This window comes from Tenrec ecaudatus, chromosome 2, assembly GCF_050624435.1.
Source record: "Tenrec ecaudatus isolate mTenEca1 chromosome 2, mTenEca1.hap1, whole genome shotgun sequence".
Taxonomy (NCBI): Eukaryota; Metazoa; Chordata; class Mammalia; order Afrosoricida; family Tenrecidae; genus Tenrec; species Tenrec ecaudatus.
Window position 1 is genome coordinate 205821409 of NC_134531.1, and position 21820 is coordinate 205843228.

Below are 21820 nucleotides of genomic sequence, written 5' to 3' on the forward strand. Positions count from 1 at the left end.
CTTCTCTCGGTTAGTGTGATGGTGTGGTTCTTTGTTTTATTAATACAGCGAATTATATCGATTGTTCTAATATTAATTGTTCTGATTATTAATTGTCTAATATTAATTGAGCCATGCCTGGTATGAATCCTTACTTGGTTTAACATTTTTATTGTTGTTGCATTGCATTGGCGAGGGTTTTGTTGAGAAGTTTTGCAGTTGGGTTCGTGAGGGATATTGGGAATGTACTTTTTTTAGCGGTGTGTTTGTCCGGCTTGGGTATTAGGATTCTGTGTGCTTCATCACATGAATGCAGGAGGCCCCCATCTCCTCCGTGTGTTTGAATAGTGTGCGTAAATGCTTGGTAGATTAGCCAGCGAAGCCCTCCGCACGGGCGCCTTTCTTTTGGTCATGGGAGTTTTCAACTGCCCGGTCCTAGTTCTTCTACGATGAGCCAGCTCCTCTGTTGGAGTCCGTGGTAGAATAGGACTGTAGTGTGCTCCAAGAGATCTGTCTAGTTGTTTTTCAAATTTTCTGGAGTGCAGTCATTCGTAGGAGTCTGCCACTGTCCCCTTTGTTTCAGTTGGCTCTTTAGTGCTCTGTGCAGTTAATTTTCTGTTCTTGTTCTTTATACCATCTTCTTTCCCTTTGCTTGACTTACCAGTGCCTTTCCCTTTTTATGAATGCTTTCAAAGGACCAGCGTCTAGTCTTACGACGACTGGTTTTCGGTTAGCTAAGTTACGTCTTTTAAAATAGGTGGAATAAGTGGCTAGAGGACATACCATGTCTGAACAAGACTGCCACGGTCGCCCAACACCAAGTGTGACATGGAAAAGGCAACGATTAGCAGCTACCGACACTAGAACCGCTTCAATGGACCGCCCTCCAAATGAAAGAACTGCTCTTAAACGAGGCAGGCGCTGCTCTGTGATAAGCAGCCTTCATGTGTGAATTCGAGTCTAACAGCCTGTAAGGCACATGGCATCGCTGGGCTTGATAGAATTTTGTCAAGTTCTGATGCTTCAGTGTCTGTGATATGCACTGAGTTAGGTTTGTCTCTCTGACTGTGTCCCTTCTGGTTGACAGAGCCCGCAGCGGTGTTTGCCAAGGAGCAGCTGGCACGGAGCGAGGTGCGGGCCGAGGCGGGGGGCAGCGCCACGCTGAGCTGCGAGGTGGCCCAGGCGCAGACGGAGGTGGCCTGGTACAAGGACGGGAAGAGGCTGAGCTCAAGCTCCAAGGTGCGCGTGGAGGCCACGGGCCGTGGGCGGCGCCTGGTGGTGCAGCAGGCGGGCAAGGCTGATGCCGGGGAGTACAGCTGTGAGGCCGGGGGCCAGAAGGTGTCCTTCCGCCTGGACGTCACAGGTGAGTGACCATTCATCTAATCTGAAGGAAATGATGGGACTGGCTCATTACCCCAGTGGACCCACGGTCCTCTGTCTTTGGACTTCGCGCTCCTGGTCCCGTTCCTCTCGCCAGCCTGCATTTCTGTCCGGAGCCCAGGGGGCTGTCGTGAGGGAGGATGTGCTGAAAGGAGACTGGGACATGTGACTAATGCCCTGTTGGTAGATCCAGGAGCTCTCACGTGCTCTCCTTGGCCACCACCCGGGCTTCTCACTCTCAAACGACGGTTCAGTGCCATTGAGGGAAGGGAGGGGGCTTTGGCCACTCTATCTGACTAACGTTATCTCGAGTCTGATCTTGGAATGATCACCTTTTGAGCGCTCTGGGCCGATGTGGCTGTGCCTTGATGTGGCCGTGGAAGCCCCCGGTGCACTCATATGCAGCTGGGTCGACTCGGGCGATAGTTTGTCTCTTGTGGACTTGTTTTCACTCTCATCGGCTTCAGCCTGAGCTTACGGCAGCCAGCCCCTGACACTGAGCTTCTCCATCACGCTGTCCCACAGATGTAGTCGCTTTGGCTTCATTGTAGCCCAGCTGGAGCGGTCCGTGTGTGGAGTCAGCCACCTGCTCGGTTGGTGAAAACGGGATCTCTTAGGAAGAAGTCGTTGGTCCTGCAACAATTATCATGTGATTTCCGGCTTCGTTTCTATCACAAAGGCCATCTTTCCCAACTACCTTTCCTTTCTGTTTCCAACTTTCGCATTCCAATCGCCAATAATTACCAGTGCATCTCGATTGCATGTGTGATCAATTTCAATTTCTTAATCACTAGCGTTTATGGTTGGTGCGTAAATTTGAATAATAGTTGTATTTCTTGGCTATCTTTGAATTCAGATGTGAGACGGCATTGTACCTGAAGATAGATCTTAAACTATCCATGAAATGCAACATTCCTCTTGATTGGGTGTCAATTTGCTATTCCCAGCATGGTAAACCATACAATTTTCTGATTCAAAGTTGCCACTACCAGTCCCTCTCAGCTCATTAATCCCTTGAATGCTGGTTTTTACTGCATTCTACTTCATTTGTTTTTCTATAACTTCCAATTTTCCCAGATGTATCCTCTGTACATTCCAAGTTCTGATTATCAATTGACGTTCTAATTTTGCTGGTGCGCCATCAGCAAGTGAAGGTCCTGAAGTATTTACTTCCACAGACTGGACTCCGTCCCCGCCTTTGGGGAGACAGCCCGTGCTCAGTCATATTTTGAGTGTCTACTGACTTCAGACACTCATCTCCTGGCACTCTCTCCACGCTCCGCTTCTCTTCTTGAGGTTTCCAGTCTCTGGCAATGTTTCAATTCTGTCCCTAAGATTTTCCATGGGTAATCCCTCTGAAATGGAATTCCTTCTTGCTAGTCCGGTCTTAGTCTGGAAGCTCTGCTGAAGCGTGCTGACGTTGGGCAGCCCTCTTGGCTTTTGAAACGCCAGTGACATCACTCGCAACACACAAGCCACCACAGCACAACAAACTGACAGACAAGTGGTGGGAAAGCTCTGTTAGCATTGATCAATACCCAGATCAATACCCGGGGCACTTCACTCTGCAAACAGGCCTCCTGCCCCAAGACACCAGCTTGACTCGCTTGGCGGGCTTGGAAGTCAGCGCCCTGTCGCATGGTCACTGCTGCTGCCTTAGCTCCTTCTTCAGGGTCTCTCTTTGTGTGTGTGTCTGTGCTTTGTTAGGATTGAAAGCTTTTAAATAAATAATTTTACTGGGGGCTCGTACATCTCTTATAACAATCCATAGATCAATTGTACCAAGCACATTTGTACATAGGTTGCCATCATCATTTTCAAAACATTTTCTTTCTACTTGAGCCCCTGGTATCAGCTCCTCTTCCCCCCCCCCCCCCTTTCTCCCTCCCCTCCCTCCTATTTTTGTGAACCCTTGATAATTTATAAATTATTTTTATTTTCATGTCTTATACTGTCCGCTATCTCCCTTCACCCATGTTTCTGTTGTTCTCCCCCTTCTTTCACCACCTTCCCCTCCCCTCATGCTAAAGCTACTCTCATTACTGTTCCTGAGGCGTTTATCTGTCCTGGGTCCATGTGTCGAGAGCTCTTATCTGTACCAGTGTACAAGCTGGATTTGTAAGGTAGAACTGGGGTCATGAGAGTTGGGGGGATAAGGGGAGGAAACTAGAGGAACTAGAGGAATGTTGGTGCTGTGCTGCACCCTGGCTGTCTCGTCCTTCCTTGTGACCCTTCTGTGAGAGGATGTCCAATTGTCTACAGATGGGCTTTGGGTCTCTGCTCTGAGTGCCTCCCTCCCCACCACCCGCGTTTGCATCATCGATATGATCGTTTGTTCTGGGACTTCTGCTGCCTGATATTCATGGTCGCTCTTTTGGCCATTTGTCCAAGCAGGAAATCTCCATGCTCCTCCTTCTGCTGATCATAGAATTCTCTTTTTCCCTGCTTCTGACATGGCTTATTTATACCCTGAGGAAGAGCAAAACTGACCAATGTTGAGTTGGAGTCTTCTTCATCTGTGTGTATGCTCCTACCCAAGCCGTTCGGTGGGCAGTCCAAGGATTATGGATAGAAGAGCCATAGCAAGTCGTTTTGCTTCACTGTACACCTCTACGTGCCTCGTTGTGGATGAGTTACCTAGGAGCGGCCACTGACGGATCGAGTAGTATCTGTCTCATAACATCCCCTTAAGGACCCGTGTTTGTCTGTATGTCCCCCACCCCCCCAAACTGGTTAACAGATCAAGATGAGAACGACTTTAATTTTGATTTTAAGAGATTTATAACCTTAAATGGGGGCTGGCCATTCCAGGTTTGACAAGTAGGAATCATCACTTAAAAAAAAAATTAACAACCAACAAACTGCCGTGGAGTCAGTCCCGACTCATAGTGACCCTATAGGACAGAGCAGTCGGGACCGACTAGCTGGGACCTAACACCACCAACGAGAAAACAAGCACATCTGTGCCGGAATAAGTTCAGCCAGAGTGCTCCTTAGAAGTGAGGGCGGTGAGACTCTGTCTCTCGTACACTGGACGCTTTGTCAGGAAAGACCAGTCCACGGAATAGGGGGGTCATGCTTAGTAAACCTTAGGGCCGTAGAAAAAGCAGGACGCCTCAACACGACGGAGTGACCCGGTGGTGGCTACAGGGGCTGTCAGGCTGCAGAGGCTTTAGTGGAGCTCCCAGACTACGTGGGGTTAGGAAGGAAGACCTGGCAATCGTTCAGAACATCAGTTCATGAAACCGTCCACGATTGCTCACGGGGATGGTACGGCCCGAGCCGTGCTTTGTTTGCATGTTGCTCAAGTTGGGTGTGAGGTTTTCACCAGTCCAGGCTTCACTTGACATCAGCTCACAATCACAGCATATTCTTAGTGGCTTCATGTGGATGGATTGACCCCGTAATTACTATAAAGTATCCTTCTTTCTGTCTAGTAGTCCGTCTGGCTTGAAAGCCTTTGCAATTCATTTGCAAATTACATATACTTCTGCCATAGTTTTGTTTTAAAAGTCAATCTGCTGACACCGTTGTTTCCTAAAGCTTTCCATGATGAGTTAGGTGGATGCTTACAAACAGATCATCAGTCGCACTTTCAACAGGTCATACACATTTTGTGTCAAAACTCACCTGTCGTAGCCCCTTATCTCACGTTCCCCCTGTGTTTCCTGTGTCTACTCTTCCTTCGTCCATAACCCGCTGCAGTGTGTTCTTTGGGAATGTTGCCCTTTTCATCTTAAATGGTTGATTTTTCTACCACAGGGACGAGTCAGTTTTAAACCCGAGGGATGACTTAAGGGCCATAGACCTGGGGCGGTGGTTGGGGCGGTGGTTGGGGTGGTGGTTGGGGGAGGGTGGTGGTACGGGGATAGTGTTTCACTCCAACCAGTAAGGCTGGTGGTTTCTTTTACGATTTTGAGTTTTGTTCCACATTTTTCTCTCATTCTCTGACACTTTTAATTCAAAGATTTAGTCCAATTGTACTTAATAAAATTTGCATACATACCGAGGCTTAGCTCAATCATCTTCATGTTTTCTATTTGACACACCTTTTCTCATTTTCTCAATTCCCTAGCAAGGCTATGACGCCCTTTCTGGTGTTTGCTATTGTCCATCAGTTTTAATAATTCAACAAATACTTTAATCTTAGCTCAACAAATATTGTAATCTCCTAAGATATTATTTTGTATAGTCAATCTTTACTTATATACTTGCTTTTACTCTTTTCTGATGCTAATTATTCATTCTTGTATCACTTTGATTCTTTTTGAATCTATTTTCTTTCTTTTTGAAGAACTCTGTTATCAGTACTTATTTTGAAGGTCTGCTGGTTATGCATTCTTCAGCTTTTATTTGTATGAAAACGTTTTTATTTTGTCTTCAAATGAGGGCTATTTCCCCCTGGGTGTCAGAGTCCACGTACCAGCTACTTTGGTCCAATATGTAAGAGATGAACTCTATGGTCTTTAGCCCTCAGTGGTCTCTCCGTTGAAACATGGGGAGCCCGACTTTCAGTTATTCCTTTGAGGGCCATGCGTCCTTTTCCTCTGGCTGCTTTGATGGCTTCCTTTTGGAATAGCGGTTACCTTTCTACGAGGTCAATGGTCTACATCTGAGTGGGGGCAGAAGGGGTCTATCTTGGATGCGTGTACTGGTTACACGGGGTATGTATCCGTGAAGTCCATTGAGCTGCACAGCTGCAATTAGTGCAAACCACTCTCTGTAGGTTCTTCTCTGATAAACAGATGGGAGAGGTTTATGGAGCACATGACAAGTGTGGTATACCTGGGCACTCTGGTAAACAAGACCTCCCTGCCCACCCGGGCTGACTCAGAAATGCAAAATACCACCAACACGCAGTGTTTCCGCCACTCTCCTCCAGCCTTACACTGCTCTGTGGGGATTCACGCCATCCCCACATCGCAGCTCGGTGGCGGGGCCCTGTGTGTGTGAATACAGCTCCAGCAGCCTGCAGGACACGACTGTCGCCGGGCTCTACGGGAAATGGATTGAACGTTTTATCATATATTGGGCAGAGGTTTGCAGAGCAAATCCGCTTTCCACTCAACAGTTCCTCCAGCTTTGGTGTCGTGCCATGGTTTACCCTCCCCAAATACAGCACCTCTCTGTGTACTTCCTCCCCGGCTTCGAGCTCCCATTCCTCATTCTTGCCAACCCTCAGAGCTTTGTCCTTACGCAAGTGCCTCTCATCCGGCTCAACTGATGGATTGTTCTAGGTAGTGCATGTCTCCCTAGTGTCACTGTTTTCCCCAGGGACTTGCCCGTTGCTTGGCTAATTCGTTTGAGCTCAGTTTTAGGCTTGACGGATAACTAAGCGAGGCTCCACTAGTCTATCTGACAAGTACGACTAGTTTTTTTTTAATAGCTTTGAGTTTTGTTCCACATTTTCCTCCCACTCATTCCAGAACGTTCTAACGTGACCCCTTTCAGAGGCATTAGGAGTGGCAGCTGGGCAGCATCTGTTCTGGGCTCAGCGTTGTGGAGGCTGATGTTCACGCATGCCCCGATGTGGTTCACTCCTCTTTCCTCGGCCTTGGGAAAGACCGGACATTGCAGCTCCCATGGCCACTGGCAAGCTTCTCAGCCTTCAGATTCCACTCAGCAAAGCAGGTGTAGTGTGTTGTCTTGAGGGCCTGTGTTATTCTGCCGGCCAACGTCAGTGTGATCTCCTGAGAATACGATCCTGGCCCGGCGTCCCACTCCCTCAAGGTCTTTCACCGCGTCTAGAACTTTTTCAAGGGCAAATGTGTGTAACTCTGCCCGTGGAATAGGATGGTGCCGGGTTTGTGTCATTACCACGTGTCATGTCCTTCTTCTGTCCCTAGAGCCAGCAGTGGTGTTTGCCAAAGAGCAGCTGGCACGGAACGAGGTGCGGGCCGAGGCGGGGGGCAGCGCCACGCTGAGCTGCGAGGTGGCCCAGGCGCAGACGGAGGTGGCCTGGTACAAGGACGGGAAGAGGCTGAGCTCAAGCTCCAGGGTGCACGTGGAGGCCACGGGCCGTGGGCGGCGGCTGGTGGTGCAGCAGGCGGGCAAGGCTGATGCTGGGGAGTACAGCTGTGAGGCCGGGGGCCAGAAGGTGTCCTTCCGCCTGGACGTCACAGGTGGGTCCTCTGGGACGGTGGCAGCCTTGTTTGGAGCTGATACCTATAACGGATCTGTTACACAGACTGATCTTTATGCAGTTCCTATTAGTATCTTCATATTTCTTATATCTCCACCTTGCTAATTTTCTGCTAAGGTTGGAGCTATGATTTGAAACTGTGAGCAGGGAAGGGCAGAAGCAGTTCATCTCCCACCTGAATGGGTTTTTCTGGGCAGGATGCTTAGTCACTCAGCCCCAGTCCCTGCCCAGAACTTTATGTACCTTCTCTGCTGTCTCGGACTCTGATGGTCCATTGTTTAGAATGTGAAGCAGGCCAGGCAGCTCGCATGTGGGATATTTGGATATCCACCGGTTGCTCTAATCCTAACACCACATGGAGCTTCTCACTAGCAGAAGATGCTTGAATTTTAAAGAAGCAGGGGAAAAGAGACTTGTAACTCAGTAACGCTGGCATTACTTCAAGACTGAACTTCAGATTTATCACCGGTTCTGCTCTCCGGGATACTTGTGCCTACTTCCCCATTGATATCGAAAGTTTCCGTGTGTCTTTATGTAGCAGGATGTAGACTCATGGGTCTCGTAATGGCTGTGCCAAGCAGGCGGGGAAAGGAAGATTGCTGGATAGGCTCCAGTGAGCTTTGGAATTCTCTTTTTAAAAGCAAAGTGTGTTTTCTCGCCCTTTGTCTGCAGTTAGAACAGGCTGTATGAGATTTCTCTTGGCATTTAAAGCTAGAATGACGAGACTTCAATTAGGTTGCTTTGGGTACATCATCAGGAAAGACCAACCAGGTAGAAAAGAGCATCATGTGTGGTAAAGAGCCACCCCAAATGAAGGACACAGTGAGATGGGGTGACAAGAGATCTTCAGTAAGAGGCTCACACAGATCAACGGTCAGGAGCACGGCACAGGCCAGCAGCGCTTCATTCTGTCATACGTGGGTCAACAGGAACGACACCACAGCAACTAACAACGATATCACTTAAGAATGAGCTTTTGGCACCGAGGTGCTAGTGCCTAACAGCTTGGTACTGCATCGTTGTGCTTCTTATAGGCTGTAGACGTGCTGGCAGGACAGGGATTCAAGCTCTCAGCTGCTTGAAACATTGCTGGGCGAAACCCACCAGGGCTCTACAAGAAAAGTACTAGGCATTTTGGCTTCATAACAATGACAGCCTGCAAAACCCTATGGGGGGGGGGCAGGAAGACTGAAAATTTCCTCCACGAGATTGGGAACAACGCAAGGTACCCACTCTCCTCACTGCTCTGCAGTATTACATGGAAGGTCTAACCTGCGCCATTAGGCACGGAAAAGAAGGCCAAGAGAGCAGAATTGGGAAGGAAGAAGTAAAACTACCCAGTTTCACTGCTGACTAGATACTCTCTCTAGAAGACCCCAGACAATCCACAGGAAACATCGTAGAGGTAGGAAGTGGATAGAGCAAAATGATGGGGAAAGGTCAACACCCAGGATAAGTTGGATTTCAAAATACACCAGAAATGAGTGAGGTGAAAAGCACATTAAGAAAGCAATTCCATTTACAATAAGAGCTAAAATAAGAAATGCCTAGGAATAAATGTAATCAGAGAATGAAAGCCGTGTACATTGAAAACTGTAAAACATTACCGACAGACATGAAAGAAGACCTAGGTGAATGGACTGGTGTATTGTGCTCATGGATTAGAATATTTGTTATCGAGATGTCAATGCCAAAGCAATATGTAGATTCAATGCAGTATCCATCAAAATTCCCATAACTCCCACCTCCTCTCTTTTCCAGAAATGGAGAAGCCAGTCCTCATATTTAGGTGGAACCACTAGGGACCGAAATAGTTAAAGTAATTTCAAGAAAGGAAGGGAAATCATGCTTCCTAAGTTAAGACATACTGAAAGCTGCAGTAATCCAACCCATCTGGTGCTTTTATAAAAGTAGACAAACAGCCCACTGGAGTAGATCCGAGATCCAGAAATAAAACTGCACATCTGTGTTCATCTGATTTTCAACAAGGGTTCTAACTCCATCCAATGGGCAAAGAGCAGTCTTTATAATACATAATGCTGGGGAAAATTGATATCCACAAGCAAATGAATGTACCTGGATCCATCTCTCATTCCACATATGAAAATTAACTAAAAATGAATAAAAAACATAAGTGAAAGTTCCAAGACCACGAAACTCTTAGAAAGAAACATGGGCAACGCTTCAGGACCTCTTGTTTGTCATGATGACCAGAGAAGAGGTTGACGTTGTCGAGGGTTTGTCTTGCACCCATCCACAATCCATGCTCCTGGAGGCAGTAGTCAAGAGGTCAAATGATGCATTGTATTGGATAAATCTGCGGCACAAGATCTCTCCAAAGTGTTAAAAAGCAAGGATGTCATTTTGAGGACTAAGGTGTGCCTGACCCAAGAAATCATACTTTCCATCGCTTCATATGCAAGTGAAAACTGGACATTAAATAAGGAAAACCAAAGAAGAGCAGATTAATTTGAATTATGCTACTGGTGAAGGATATTGAAAGTACCATGGACTGCCAAAGGAAACATTGCCAGAATGTTCCTTAGAAACAAGGAGGGTGAGACTTCCTCTCATGTACTTTGGACATGTGATCAGGAAAGACCAGGCCCTGGAAAAGGGCATTGTATTTGGTAAAGTGGAGGGACAACAAAATGGAGGAAGTCCCTTGACAAGATGGATTAGCACCATGGCTGCACCAGTGGGCTCAAACAATTGTGAGGATAGTGCTGTTTATCCACAATTAGTGCCCTTAACTATATGTAAATTAACACTGTGATAACGAAGTGAAATGGGCTTATGGAGCACATATCATAAACAATATGCAAATGACACAACCTTGCTTGTTGACAGGGAGGCTCATGAAGCACTTCCCAACGACTGTCAAGGAGTTAAGCTTTCAACATGGATTACAATGTAGTGCAAAACAACAAAACCCAAAACTTCACAATTGGACCAATAGGTACCATCTTGATCACTGGAGAAAAGACCAAAGTTATGAAGGATTTCATCTTGCTGGGATCCACAATCCATGCCCAGCAATCAAGAGATCACATGATGTATCGCTGTGGGTGGATCGGCTGCCCAAGAGCTCTTCCAAGCATTGAAAAGCAAGGAGGTCACTTTGAAGACTAAGGTGCAGCCTGACCCAAACCACAGTGTTTCAGTGGCCTCATGGCATGTGGGAGTTGGACGCTGAATAAAGAAGGCTGAAGAAGAACTGATGCAGTTGAATTGTGGTGCTGGCATAGAATATTGAAAGTACTACAGACTGCCAAAAGAACAAACAGATCTATCTTGGAATAAGTACAGCCAGGTTAGTACTTGGAATTGAGGACGATGCACTTTGGACACGCGGTCCCTGGACAATGGCACCATGCTCGGTAAAGTAGACGGGCAGCGGAAAAGAGGAAGATCCCAACGAGAAGGACTGACACAGTGGCTGCGACAGTGGCGCAGAACTCAGCAACAATTAGGAGGATGGCAGAAGGCCGGGCAGATCTTTGCTCTGTTGTGCACAGGGCCGCTCGCGTGAACTGGGAATGCCCTGGCAGTACCTGACAGCAACAGCAGGAAGGGTCGGCGCCACGGGCAGCAGGCAGCTCTTCTCGGCTGTACTTTGCGTGCATTCCAAACGGAGCGGCACCAAACCAGACGAGGTTCTGCTGCCATTCATAAGGCTTTCAGGGTGATGCCTTCAAAAATAGATTATGTCTTCCTTCCTGCTGGTCTATTCTTACTCTGGATGCTCTGCTGAAACCCATTCGCCATAGTAATGCTGCTGGTCTTTGGAGTATTGGGGGGCATAGTTTAGCTCTGCTGAAACCCATTCATGTTGGTAATCCCACTGGTCTTTGGAGTATTGGGGTGTATAGCTTTGCTCTGCTGAAACCTATTAACCATGGTAATCCCGCTGGTTTTTGGAGTATTGGGGGGCATAGTTTAGCTCTGCTGAAATCCATTAACCATGGTAATCCCGCTGGTCTTTGGAGTATTGGGGGGCATAGTTTAGCTCTGCTGAAACACATTCATGTTGGTAATCCCGCTGGTCTTTGGAGTATTGGGGGGGGGGGGTTGCGTATCGCTTCTAGCATCACAACACACAAGACGCTATCATAAGACAAACTGATGGTTGAGCGGGGCCCTCAGTGGGAGGGAGTAACATGCCCGCAGTGAGTCGCTGCTGAGAAACACCTGGCCTTCTTTGTGTGGTGCCATCGTCCTGACTCAGATGTGTCAGCATTGCCTGCAGGGCAGTGAGTTTGGTTCGGTCTTGGCCTTTCTGACTGGGATGGTGTCTCTGACTGTGTGTTCCTTCCTGTCCCCAGAGCCTATGGCGGCATTTGCCAAGGAGCAACCAGTCCAGAGCGAGGTGCGGGCCGAGGCGGGGGCCACTGCCACGCTGAGCTGTGAGGTGGCGCAGGCCCAGACGGAGGTGGCCTGGTACAAAGATGGGAAGAAGCTGAGCTCGAGCTCCAGGGTGCGTGTGGAGGCCACGGGCCGTGGGCGGTGCCTGGTGGTGCAGCAGGCGGGCCAGGCCGACGCCGGGGAGTACAGCTGTGAGGCCGGGAGCCAGAAGGTCTCCTTCCGCCTGGACGTAACAGGTGGGTGCCTGATCAGAAGGAGGCTCCTTCAGAGGAGGGGACTTATGTCATGTTCACTGAAGCAACCCTAGTGTCACTCCACAGTAGGCCCCCCACTCCCACCAGGTGTGTGAACGAATGATCGAATGAATAAATACATCTATAGTTTGGGAACTTTAAGATACGATATGTAGGATCGTTCCGTGGAACACATACGATATATACTCGTGTATAAGCCAAGTTTTTCAGCACATTTAAAATGCAGGGTTTTTTTTGGTAAAATTAGGTGCCCTGGCTGATATTTGGGTTGGCTCGTACTCAAGTTTATATAGTACTTTAAAAAACTTGATAATATCAAGTGTTGGTAAGGATGTGGGGCAACTAGAACTCTCACGTACTGCTGATGGGAATGGAAGTTGTTATAACAATTTTGGGAAAACGTTTGGTACTACATATGAAATACTAACACAGGCCGACCATCGGCCCTCATATGCGTGTGCACCCACCAGTGATGCGGTCAAGAATGCTCACAGCAGCTTGACTCCGGAGCATCAAATTAGAAACAATCTAAACTAACATTGAGAATAAAAGGAAGAACAAACGGTGTTGTCTTCATATGGTGCACTCCGATGTAGGAACAGAGAAGATAGACCGAGTTGCTGCTGGATGCAACAACATGCACACATTTTGAGTGAAACACAACACAACACAGAGGAGGATGTCATGTACAGCTCTCTTCCAGGTGTGCTTCAAGAACTTGTTGTCTTTAACTGCCCTCGTGTGGAGGCCTGACTCAGTGCATTAAAGAACAGGCAAAAGTCCTGTATGGTGATCGATTCAGAATGTCGGTTGCCTTTGGAGAGAGCTCAGAGTGTCTGTCTCCTTCCCAGGAGAGGCCCGTGTTTGGTATGTGTGCTGGCTACATGAGTCATGCATATGTAACGTGTATTGCGCTGTTGAGCTGCGACTAGTGCACTACCTGTAAGCTACACTTTGAGAAACGGGCAGGCTGGGTTGCTGGAGCACACAACAGGGACCATATACTTAGGTTCCCCAGTGAACAAGACGGCCCTGGCCCATGCTGACGGTCACCTGGGGGAAACAATGAACTAGCGAGACACGACGTTGCTGGAACGGCCTCACTTCCCTCCAGCCTGGGGGATCACTCTTTAGTTCAGGGCCTGCCCCAACTGCAGCTCTGGGACAGGGGTCCTTGTGTGTGTGCATTCCAGTGTAACCGCCTACAAGACACACACAGAGCTCGAGGGGAAGTGTATTGGCTGCGATGCTTACATGTCCGTGCAGGGGTTGGACCAGCTCCGTGTCTCTGACCCAGTCTGCCCCTCTCTGTCCCCAGAGCCCGCAGCGGTGTTTGCCAAGGAGCAGCCGGCACGGAGCGAGGTGCGGGCCGAGGCGGGGGGCAGCGCCACGCTGAGCTGCGAGGTGGCCCAGGCGCAGACGGAGGTGGTCTGGTACAAGGACGGGAAGAAGCTGAGTGCCAGCTCCAAGGTGCACATGGAGGCCAAGGGCTGTCGGCGGCAGCTGGTGGTGCAGCAGGCGGGCCAGGCCGACGCCGGGGAGTATAGCTGTGAGGCCGGGGGCCAGAAGGTGTCCTTCCGCCTGGATGTCACAGGTGGGTCCTCTGGGAATTGTATCCGCCTTGTTAGGAGGCCACGAGGTGGCCGGTTTCTCACCCCAGCAGATCTCGGGGCGGTGTCTGTTAGACTCAGGGTCTTCACGTTTCCTGTCTGCTCGCTCTGCTAATGTTCTGCCCAAGGTTGGGGTCGCAAGCGCCTCACTGGGAGCTGGGTGCAAGAAATGGGGAGGGGCCGCTCCTCTTCTCTAGGGGGTGGTTCCCGGCTGCAAGGCTGAGGAGCCAGTTTGCAGCCAGGGCCCAGATTCCTCCTCGTCTTCCCTGGTTTTTAGGATTCTGGCTCCGTCTGGGGCTTGGGGTCGGGTGTAGACTAAGTATCTCTCTCCTGGGGTCTGTGGCGATTCTTCTGCCGGCTGGGTTGGACGCTCCCACAGGTGCACACCCTGCGTCCTATGGGGCACTTCCACGGACCAAGTCGAGGCACACGTCTGGGGGAAGGTCTGTGTAATGCAAATGAACACCAGAGACGTGCCTGTGTGACATCTGGGGCTCTCTTAAAGCAACGCATATTGTCACGTGTCTTCAGTTAGGCGATGGTGCATGTAGTTGGCCTTGTATTGGTGGGGACGCTGCTGGCTCAGTGGTAGAATGCTCACCATCCACGAAGGAGACCTTGGTTTGATTCCTGATCGGCTCCCGTCGTGTACCGCCGGTCACTCCGTGGTGGCTTGCATGTTGCTGCGGTGCTGAGTAGTGGCGTTCCCGGAGTAAAGTGGGTTAGGAAAACCGGCCTGGTGGTCGGCTTCTACAATTCAGCTACTGAAAGCTCCGCGGACCCCAGTGGCTTGCTCCATAGTTGATGAGGCAGAGGATGCAGCGCGGGCCAGGGCCGGGTTCTGTTGTGCATGCGACTGCCACTAATCGGGGGCTGAGCTGATGGCAGCTGACGACCTCAACAGTACAGCATGCCCCATGGGTGTTGGTCTAGGGCACAAACAGTACCCCGATCGCAAATGTAATTCAAGGAGAACATCTGTCAAGTCTTAAGAGAGACAGAGGCACAGACAGCTCATCTGGATGAAGGAGGCCATTAGACAAAGTCCTAGTGACATTCGAGGGGTGACAGGACACTGGTCAAACAAGGCTCAGAACAAAGGAACGCTGACAACTTCGCGGTCGGTGGTAGATCAACACATCCTAGCTGCAGATGGGACTACGGAAGTGGCAACAGAACCATGATTGGGTATCGTCGAACATAGAAGAGCTTTCAAGATTGGTCCAGGGCCTTTCAGCCAAGGCAGTCAGGGCAGGTCCCAAGTACGGAGATGTCCATCAAGGACACGCCCAGCACGCCCCAAGACAGACCACCCTTCCTTGAGCTAGCTGGAGGGGGCTGGGGGTAACCCACTTTCCAATGGATTACTGCTGTCTGAAGGCAGGGCTCTGCATTCTTGGTTAATGTTCAGAAGGAATTCGATGGAGGCTACGTGGGGTCTCTGCAAACGGATTTGGGGCTTCCACTGCCATCCATAGCCTTCTGCAAACGGGGTCCTCAGAATCTAAGCTCAATGACACTACAGTGTGTACAGATGCCCAAACCCCAAAACATAGCCAGTGAAGCAATTATGGTAGGAGAACACTCAAAGTATTTTCTGCAAGAAATTTGAGGTATTTGGACAAATTCATCATATTCCTAGAAATCAGTTTCAAAATGGACTTGGTAGAACAGACAACTATTGAGCCGTTGACACCAATTACCACCTGCAAGGGAGGGGGTCCCACCACTGGAAGCCAATACCCCTCTCTACAGTGTGCACGTGTCAGGGTCCCAAGAGAGGCATGCATGCTAGTGGGCCCTTCGTGCACATGGAGAAGAGACCGAGCACAGTCAGCACCAGTGGTCGAAGTAGTCCTCATAGCCAGAGCGTCTTGCCTTGTGTACCCTCTCAGTGCTGCAGGGAACGGACTCAATTCCCACCTTGTCGGAAACAGAGATAGAGGGGCACTGTCCAGACAGAAAACAAGCACTGCCAGCAGTGGATTCTAACTCATAGGGACCTTATATGACAGACAGATTCTCGTAAGGTTTTCAAGGCTGTAAATCTTTATGGAAATAGACGGCCTCACCTTTGTCCCTTGGAGTGGCAGGTGGGCTTGAACTGCCTATCTTTTAGTTCATAGCCCAACGCTTAAAGCAATGCACTATCCAGGGTTGTCCAAATGTGGTAAAAGACATGCACTTAGACAAGATGCTCATGAGAACACTGACAAGTACTCAGGTCAACTTTCAGCTGTTATGGGATGTGTTTTGGGTCAAGAAACCCCAGAAAGAGTAAGCCCACACTCCTCCTATCCAAAAGGCCAGACCGCATATGGTCATTCGTGAGTTACAGAGAAGGGGCTCTGACCTCACACCCACTAAGAAATCAGCTCCGGGTGGGTTAGGGTGATGCGAAAGACAGAGTCACATACCTCTTAGGTGATGCTATAGATTAGCGGGTCACTTTGAGGCCAGGGAGGATTTCTGTTTCTTTCCACCACGTATTAAGTTTATTTACAAACATGACCAGTGCGCTATAAGTTCAACAGAGCTTGAGCCAGTTTTCAGACACCGGACTTCTCATCACTTGAACACCCTGGTTTCTTAAGCAGTTGGTGTCTTTTTCTAAAGAAAGATGCAGCCAATCAAGGCCCAAAGAACACAGTCATCATGATCAGTAACCACCCACTTGTTGGAAAACAGTGGCACCTTCTTCCCAGAGCCTCCCCTCCCCATAGTGGTACACCATCAGATTCCCTGCCCCACATGGCTCTGAGAAACTCACAGAGACCCACCCTAGAAGAAACGGCAGTATCAGTTCCTGCTCTCCTGACCTGGTTCCCCTCAAGCAGAAATGTCTGAAACAGAGACTGATGTACTAATGCCAAAGGATAAGATTGACTATTTGACAACCCTGTCTTAGCAAATGTTTCACTAGGTATAGGAGGTATAAACATGCTGTAGTAAGTTGTCCAGAGCTAGAGGGAAGGCTCAGAGCAGCTTCCGGATCTCCTGGCTCCCATCCAGCCTCTGTGCGCAGCATGTCCTGACTTCTTAGCAGGTGTCTCTGACTGCAGGTCCCTCTCTTTCCCAGAGCCCGCAGCGGTGTTTGCCAAGGAGCAGCAGACCAAGAGCGAGGTGCGGGCCGAGGCGGGGGGCAGCGCCACGCTGAGCTGCGAGGTGGCCCAGGCGCAGACGGAGGTGGTCTGGTACAAGGACGGGAAGAGGCTGAGTGCCAGCTCCAAGGTGCACATGGAGGCCAAGGGCTGTCAGCGGCAGCTGGTGGTGCAGCAGGCGGGCAAGGCCGATGCCGGGGAGTACAGCTGTGAGGCCGGGGGCCAGAAGGTGTCCTTCCGCCTGGACGTCACAGGTGGGTTCCTGAGGCTCCTGCTTCTTCCTGAGGAGCATCACCAGGCAGTGGTTGGGAGGTTCCTTCAAGGCCTTTCCCCCACAAAGCTCTTCACATCACAACATGGGACATGTGCAGCTCCAGCCCCGGCTCCAGCTCTGGCCACCAGTGTCCAGTCGTCAAAACTCAACTCTAACTCACTGTCAATTCTGACTCATAGTGGCCCTACAGGGCAGAGTAGACCTGCCCTTGAGGGTTTCTGAGGCTGGTACTCTTCATAGGGGCAGGATAACCTCATTTTTCCTCCTCATAGTGGTTGGTAGTTTTGAACTTTTGACCTAGCTCTTACCAAGCCAATGCTTAACCTACTTTGCTACCAGTGGTAGGAGGTATAAATGCCCTGTAGTGAGTTCTTGCTCAGAAAGACTTGGGGCTCCTCCAGGTCACAGAGGTGGAGGGGGTATGGAGGAACCTGGAGCATTTTCGAATCCCTTCCTGACTTAGGTGCTTAGATCTCTGGATGCCTGTCTCTGTCTGTCCCCAGAGCCCATGGTGGTGTTTGCCAAGGAGCAGCCAGCCTGGAGCGAGGTGCGGGCTGTGGCGGGGGGCAGCGCCACGCTGAGCTGCGAGGTGGCCCAGGCCCAGACGGAGGTGGCCTGGTACAAGGACGGGAAGAAGCTAAGTTCGAGCTCCAAGGTGCACTTGGAGGCCAAGGGCTGTCGGCGGCAGCTGGTGGTGCAGCAGGTGGGCCAGGCCGACGCCGGGGAGTACAGCTGTGAGGCCGGGGGCCAGAAGGTCTCCTTCCGCCTGGACGTCACAGGTGGGCACTGGTGACCTGACACATTGGTGGAGCGGGGAAGGAGAAGTTTCTCATGAGGACTTGGCCTTGTTCTCTCTGGGCTGGAGTTGCCCTCGGTGGTCCCTGGACCAGGGCTTTGTCCAATGCCAGTGCCCCTGTGGTCTCAGTATTACTCTGCAATGTCTGCCACCGTTTTTCCCACCTCCCCACCACATCTCCCAAGACCCCCCAGCAGGAGGCTTGGCACTAAGGACCTCAGCCATATCCGGTCTTGGGTCTGCTAATAGACTTCTTTACTGTTTTAAGGACCCCATGTGGTGCTGCAGGAACCCTGGTGGCATAGTGAGTTATGCGCTGTACTGCAAACCACAGAGTCCGCAGTTCTAAACCATCAGCTGCTCCCTGGGAGAAAAATGAGGCTCACTACTCCCATCAACAGTGACGGTCTGCGAAACCCACAGAGGCCATTTTAGTCTGTCCTTTCGGGTCACTATGAGCCAGACTTGACTCAATGGCAGTGCATTTGTCTTGGTCTTGGTGGTGCTGCGGGTTAGAGGTTGGTCTGAGAGCCATAGAGTTGGCAGTTCAAATCCTCCAGCCTTTCCGAGGGAGAGAGAGGAGGATTTCTGCCCCTGTAAAGATTTACAGCTTCAGAAGCTCTCTGTGACGTAACTGTGAGTCTGAATTGACCAGATGGCAATCTGGTCTGTCTCTCATGGTGGTTCTGTGTCAGAGCCCTGGTCATGGGGAGCTATGGCTCCTGCTCTCGGTGCAACTGGGGCCTCTGTCTCTGGCCTTGGGCCCGCCTGGAAGTTGCACTGTCTCTGAGGTTAGCACTCTGTCTGCCCGTTCCCTGTCGCATCCACCTCCTGGTCCCTTCCCTCACATCTGTGGAGTTTGGGGACTGTCCTGACAGTGACAATCTCCTGGGAGGGCTGGCAGGAGGATCCTGTTGCCCTGCAGTCCTGAGAGAGGCCCCAGGTAAACTAATCAGCTTGCCATAGTCACCCAGAACCAGCTGCTGCCACCTGGTCTCTTACTGGCCGTCCTTAGGGGCCTCTCTCCTTGTGGCTCTCGGGATCTCTGAGGGCACCCTCACTGTGCCCCCGGATCAGACCTGCTGGGCTGCCCCTCATTCTCTCTTCCTTCAGAGGCCTCACTTTGCCCAGTGAGAGTGGCCCACTGCTAACCCCCTTGGCCTTGCTCTGAACACCCGCATCTTGCTCCCTGCGGCCCCCCATGCAATGGGGGCCTGGCCCCCTGGTGGAATGGGCCTATGCTGCCCTGCAGCGTCTGCCTGTGGTCCTGGAGCTCTGTGGAGGGGTAGGGTGGCTCTTGAGGGTAGGCACCTGGCAGCTGGTGTTCTGTTTTCTCTAGGGCTTGCTAGCAAGGTGACAGCAGCAGGCTGGGTGTGGGTGACCACCGCCGAGGGGGCAGCGGGGCATCATCTGCAGGGCTTCCTGCTGGCCGGGCCCTGGAGCGCTGGGAGGCAGTGTGGCTGACTTGGGGTTCTCCATTGCAGAGGGTGGGGGTCTCATGATTGCTGACTCCTCCCCCAGAGGCAGAGGCTGAGCCTGGAAGCCGGGACAAACCTGGCCGCAGGGAGCCTCTGATCGTCATGGAGCACCAGGACATTGTCCTGACTGCGGTGTTGGCAGCACCCTCGGTGGCTGCCGTGGCATGGTTCAAAGACGGCGTGGAGATTCGCCGCAGCAAGCGGCAGGAAGCCGCCAGCCTGGGGAACACGCATACCCTGACTGTGCGTGGCGCCCAGACCCTGGACAGTGCCATATATACCTGCCGCGTGGGCGACCGGCGGCAGGACTTCCCGGTCCAGGTGCAAGGTGAGCGATAGGGGGGAGTGGCCAGCTTCAGCCTGTTCCACCACGTAGACCCGGGCACCGAATGGTCTTGACCCACCCCAAGACCCGAGAGAGCGCCCTGTGGGGCGCCATCCATACCAAGCACCCCGGAAGGGACGAGGGTCCGCCTCTTGGGCGGTCCTGCCGCTCGCACCCGGTGCACTGACGCCCCTCTCGCCCATACAGAGGTGGGCACCCGCTTCACCAGGGGCCTGGAGGCACAGAGCGGGCAGCTGGGCGGCACGGTGGTGCTGGTGTGCGAGCTGAGCCCTGAACAGGCCGAGGTGGTGTGGCGCTGCGGGAGTACCCAGCTGCGGGCCGGCAAGCGCTTCCGGCTGGAGGCCTCGGGGCCCCGGCGCTCGCTGACCATCACGGGCCTGCGCGAGGAGGACGCCGGCGAGTACGCGTGCGAGAGCCGCGACGACAGCACGCGCGCCACGCTCTCGGTACTCGGTACGCGCAGCCCGGGCCCCCCCTGCCAGGACCAGGGATGGACCCCGCTTCTGACCGCCGCTTGTCGATGGGGCCCTTGGGGCCATGCCCGCCGGCTGCTCCACCTGCCCCTCGCCTTCCCCGTGCCCTTTCTCGCTTCGCCCCTGCTGCTTCTGCCCGCCCTTCCTTTCTTGTCTCTCCGCTGCCCTCCCAGCCCCTCATGCGGAGCGTCTCTCCCCGCAGTTCCCCGCGTGGTGAAGTTCACGTCTGGGCTGAGTGGCGTGGTCGTGGAGGAGGGCCAGGAGGCCACCTTCCAGTGCGTGGTGTCCCCCAGCGACGCCGTGGTCACATGGTACCGGGACGGCACCATGGTGCAGCCCAGCGAGAAGTGGCTCATATCACAGAGCGGCACCAGCCACAGCCTGACCATCTTGAGCCCGACCCTGGAGGATGCAGGCCAGATCACCGCCGAGGCTGAGGGGGTGACCTCGGCGGCAGCCCTCAGGGTGCGAGGTGAGAGGTGCACCCAGGCCCAGGTCCAGCTTGTCTGACCAGCAGCCTCAGAGGCCCACCTCCTCCTCTGGGAGGGGAGAGGGTGAATCCTGACTGTGCCCCTGGGGAGGCAGGTGTGGACGCCAAGCAGCCCAGAAAGGCTTCCTGGAGGCGGCAGCCCACGCAGAGTGGGTGGATGATGAGGTTTGCAGGGAATGGGGTTGACAGTGTCATAGATGTCTGGCCGGGTGACAGGAATGGATGTGTCCAGGAGGCAGCCAGGGCCGAGTCCGGCCGAGAGAGGGCCCCAGGCGGCCCAGAGGAGCCAGCTTTATTGGAGGACTTCTCTGTAGGCACAGGGCTAAGAGAAGGGTGTGGGCAGGCAGGAGGCCCAGGAGCTCCCCAGAACCTTGTTAAAATGTGTGTGGGGTGCTGCCCATCGCGGCAGGCCCGGGGTCCTGCTTGTACGACACACCGTTCAGGTGTCAGGGGAGGGAGCAGCTGCCCAGGTACGGCAGCAGGTGGTGGACAGGGGCCGGGGCTGTCTCCTAGGACACATTCATTCCACCGGGTGGCCGGGGCCGGGCTGTGCTTCACAGACACAGCCAGCAGGGAGTGGCTGCCGAGGGACCTGCACAGGCCCACTCTGCCCGGGCTCCCCCGAGCCAGGCGGGCTATGATGACACGTGCCCTCCCCCCTCCCGCCCCCGTGTCCCCAGAGGCCCCTGTGCTGTTCAAAAAGAAGCTGGAGCAGCAGACGGTAGAGGAACGGGGCTCGGTGACCATGGAGGTGGAGCTGTCCCGGCCATGGCCAGATGTCAAGTGGACGCGGAACGCGGCTGCCCTCGTGCCCAGTGATCGCGTGCAGATCCACGCCGAGGGCACACGCCACCGCCTGGTTCTGCACAACGTGGGCTTCTCTGACCGAGGCTTCTTCTGCTGTGAGACACCGGATGACAAGACACAGGCCAAGCTCAACGTGGAGAGTGCGTGGGGCAGGAGGGTGGGGCCAGACGGGGAGCTGGGGCAGCTGGAGGGGCGGGGACAGGGCAGCCTGGGATAAGGTCCTGCGGAGCAGACCTAAGGAGATGGGCCTCAGGGGTAAGGCTTTGGCCGTTTGTTCTGGCAGGGCACCCTGCGGGGGCTCTGCACAGCTTTAGAAGGCTGGGCT

General features: G+C 52.4%; 1 protein-coding gene across 1 annotated transcript in view; it reads left to right on the forward strand.

The window, feature by feature from the left end:
- OBSCN (obscurin, cytoskeletal calmodulin and titin-interacting RhoGEF) overlaps positions 1–21820 on the forward strand; it is a 192372-nt gene that overhangs the window by 71970 nt on the left and 98582 nt on the right. The window contains exons 16-24 of the mRNA XM_075542891.1: positions 7206–7481; positions 11827–12102; positions 13439–13714; positions 16810–17085; positions 17609–17884; positions 19429–19707; positions 19912–20178; positions 20401–20670; positions 21369–21635. Of these exons, the coding sequence (XP_075399006.1) occupies positions 7206–7481; positions 11827–12102; positions 13439–13714; positions 16810–17085; positions 17609–17884; positions 19429–19707; positions 19912–20178; positions 20401–20670; positions 21369–21635 (2463 nt within the window). The remainder of the gene's footprint in view (positions 1–7205; positions 7482–11826; positions 12103–13438; positions 13715–16809; positions 17086–17608; positions 17885–19428; positions 19708–19911; positions 20179–20400; positions 20671–21368; positions 21636–21820) is intronic.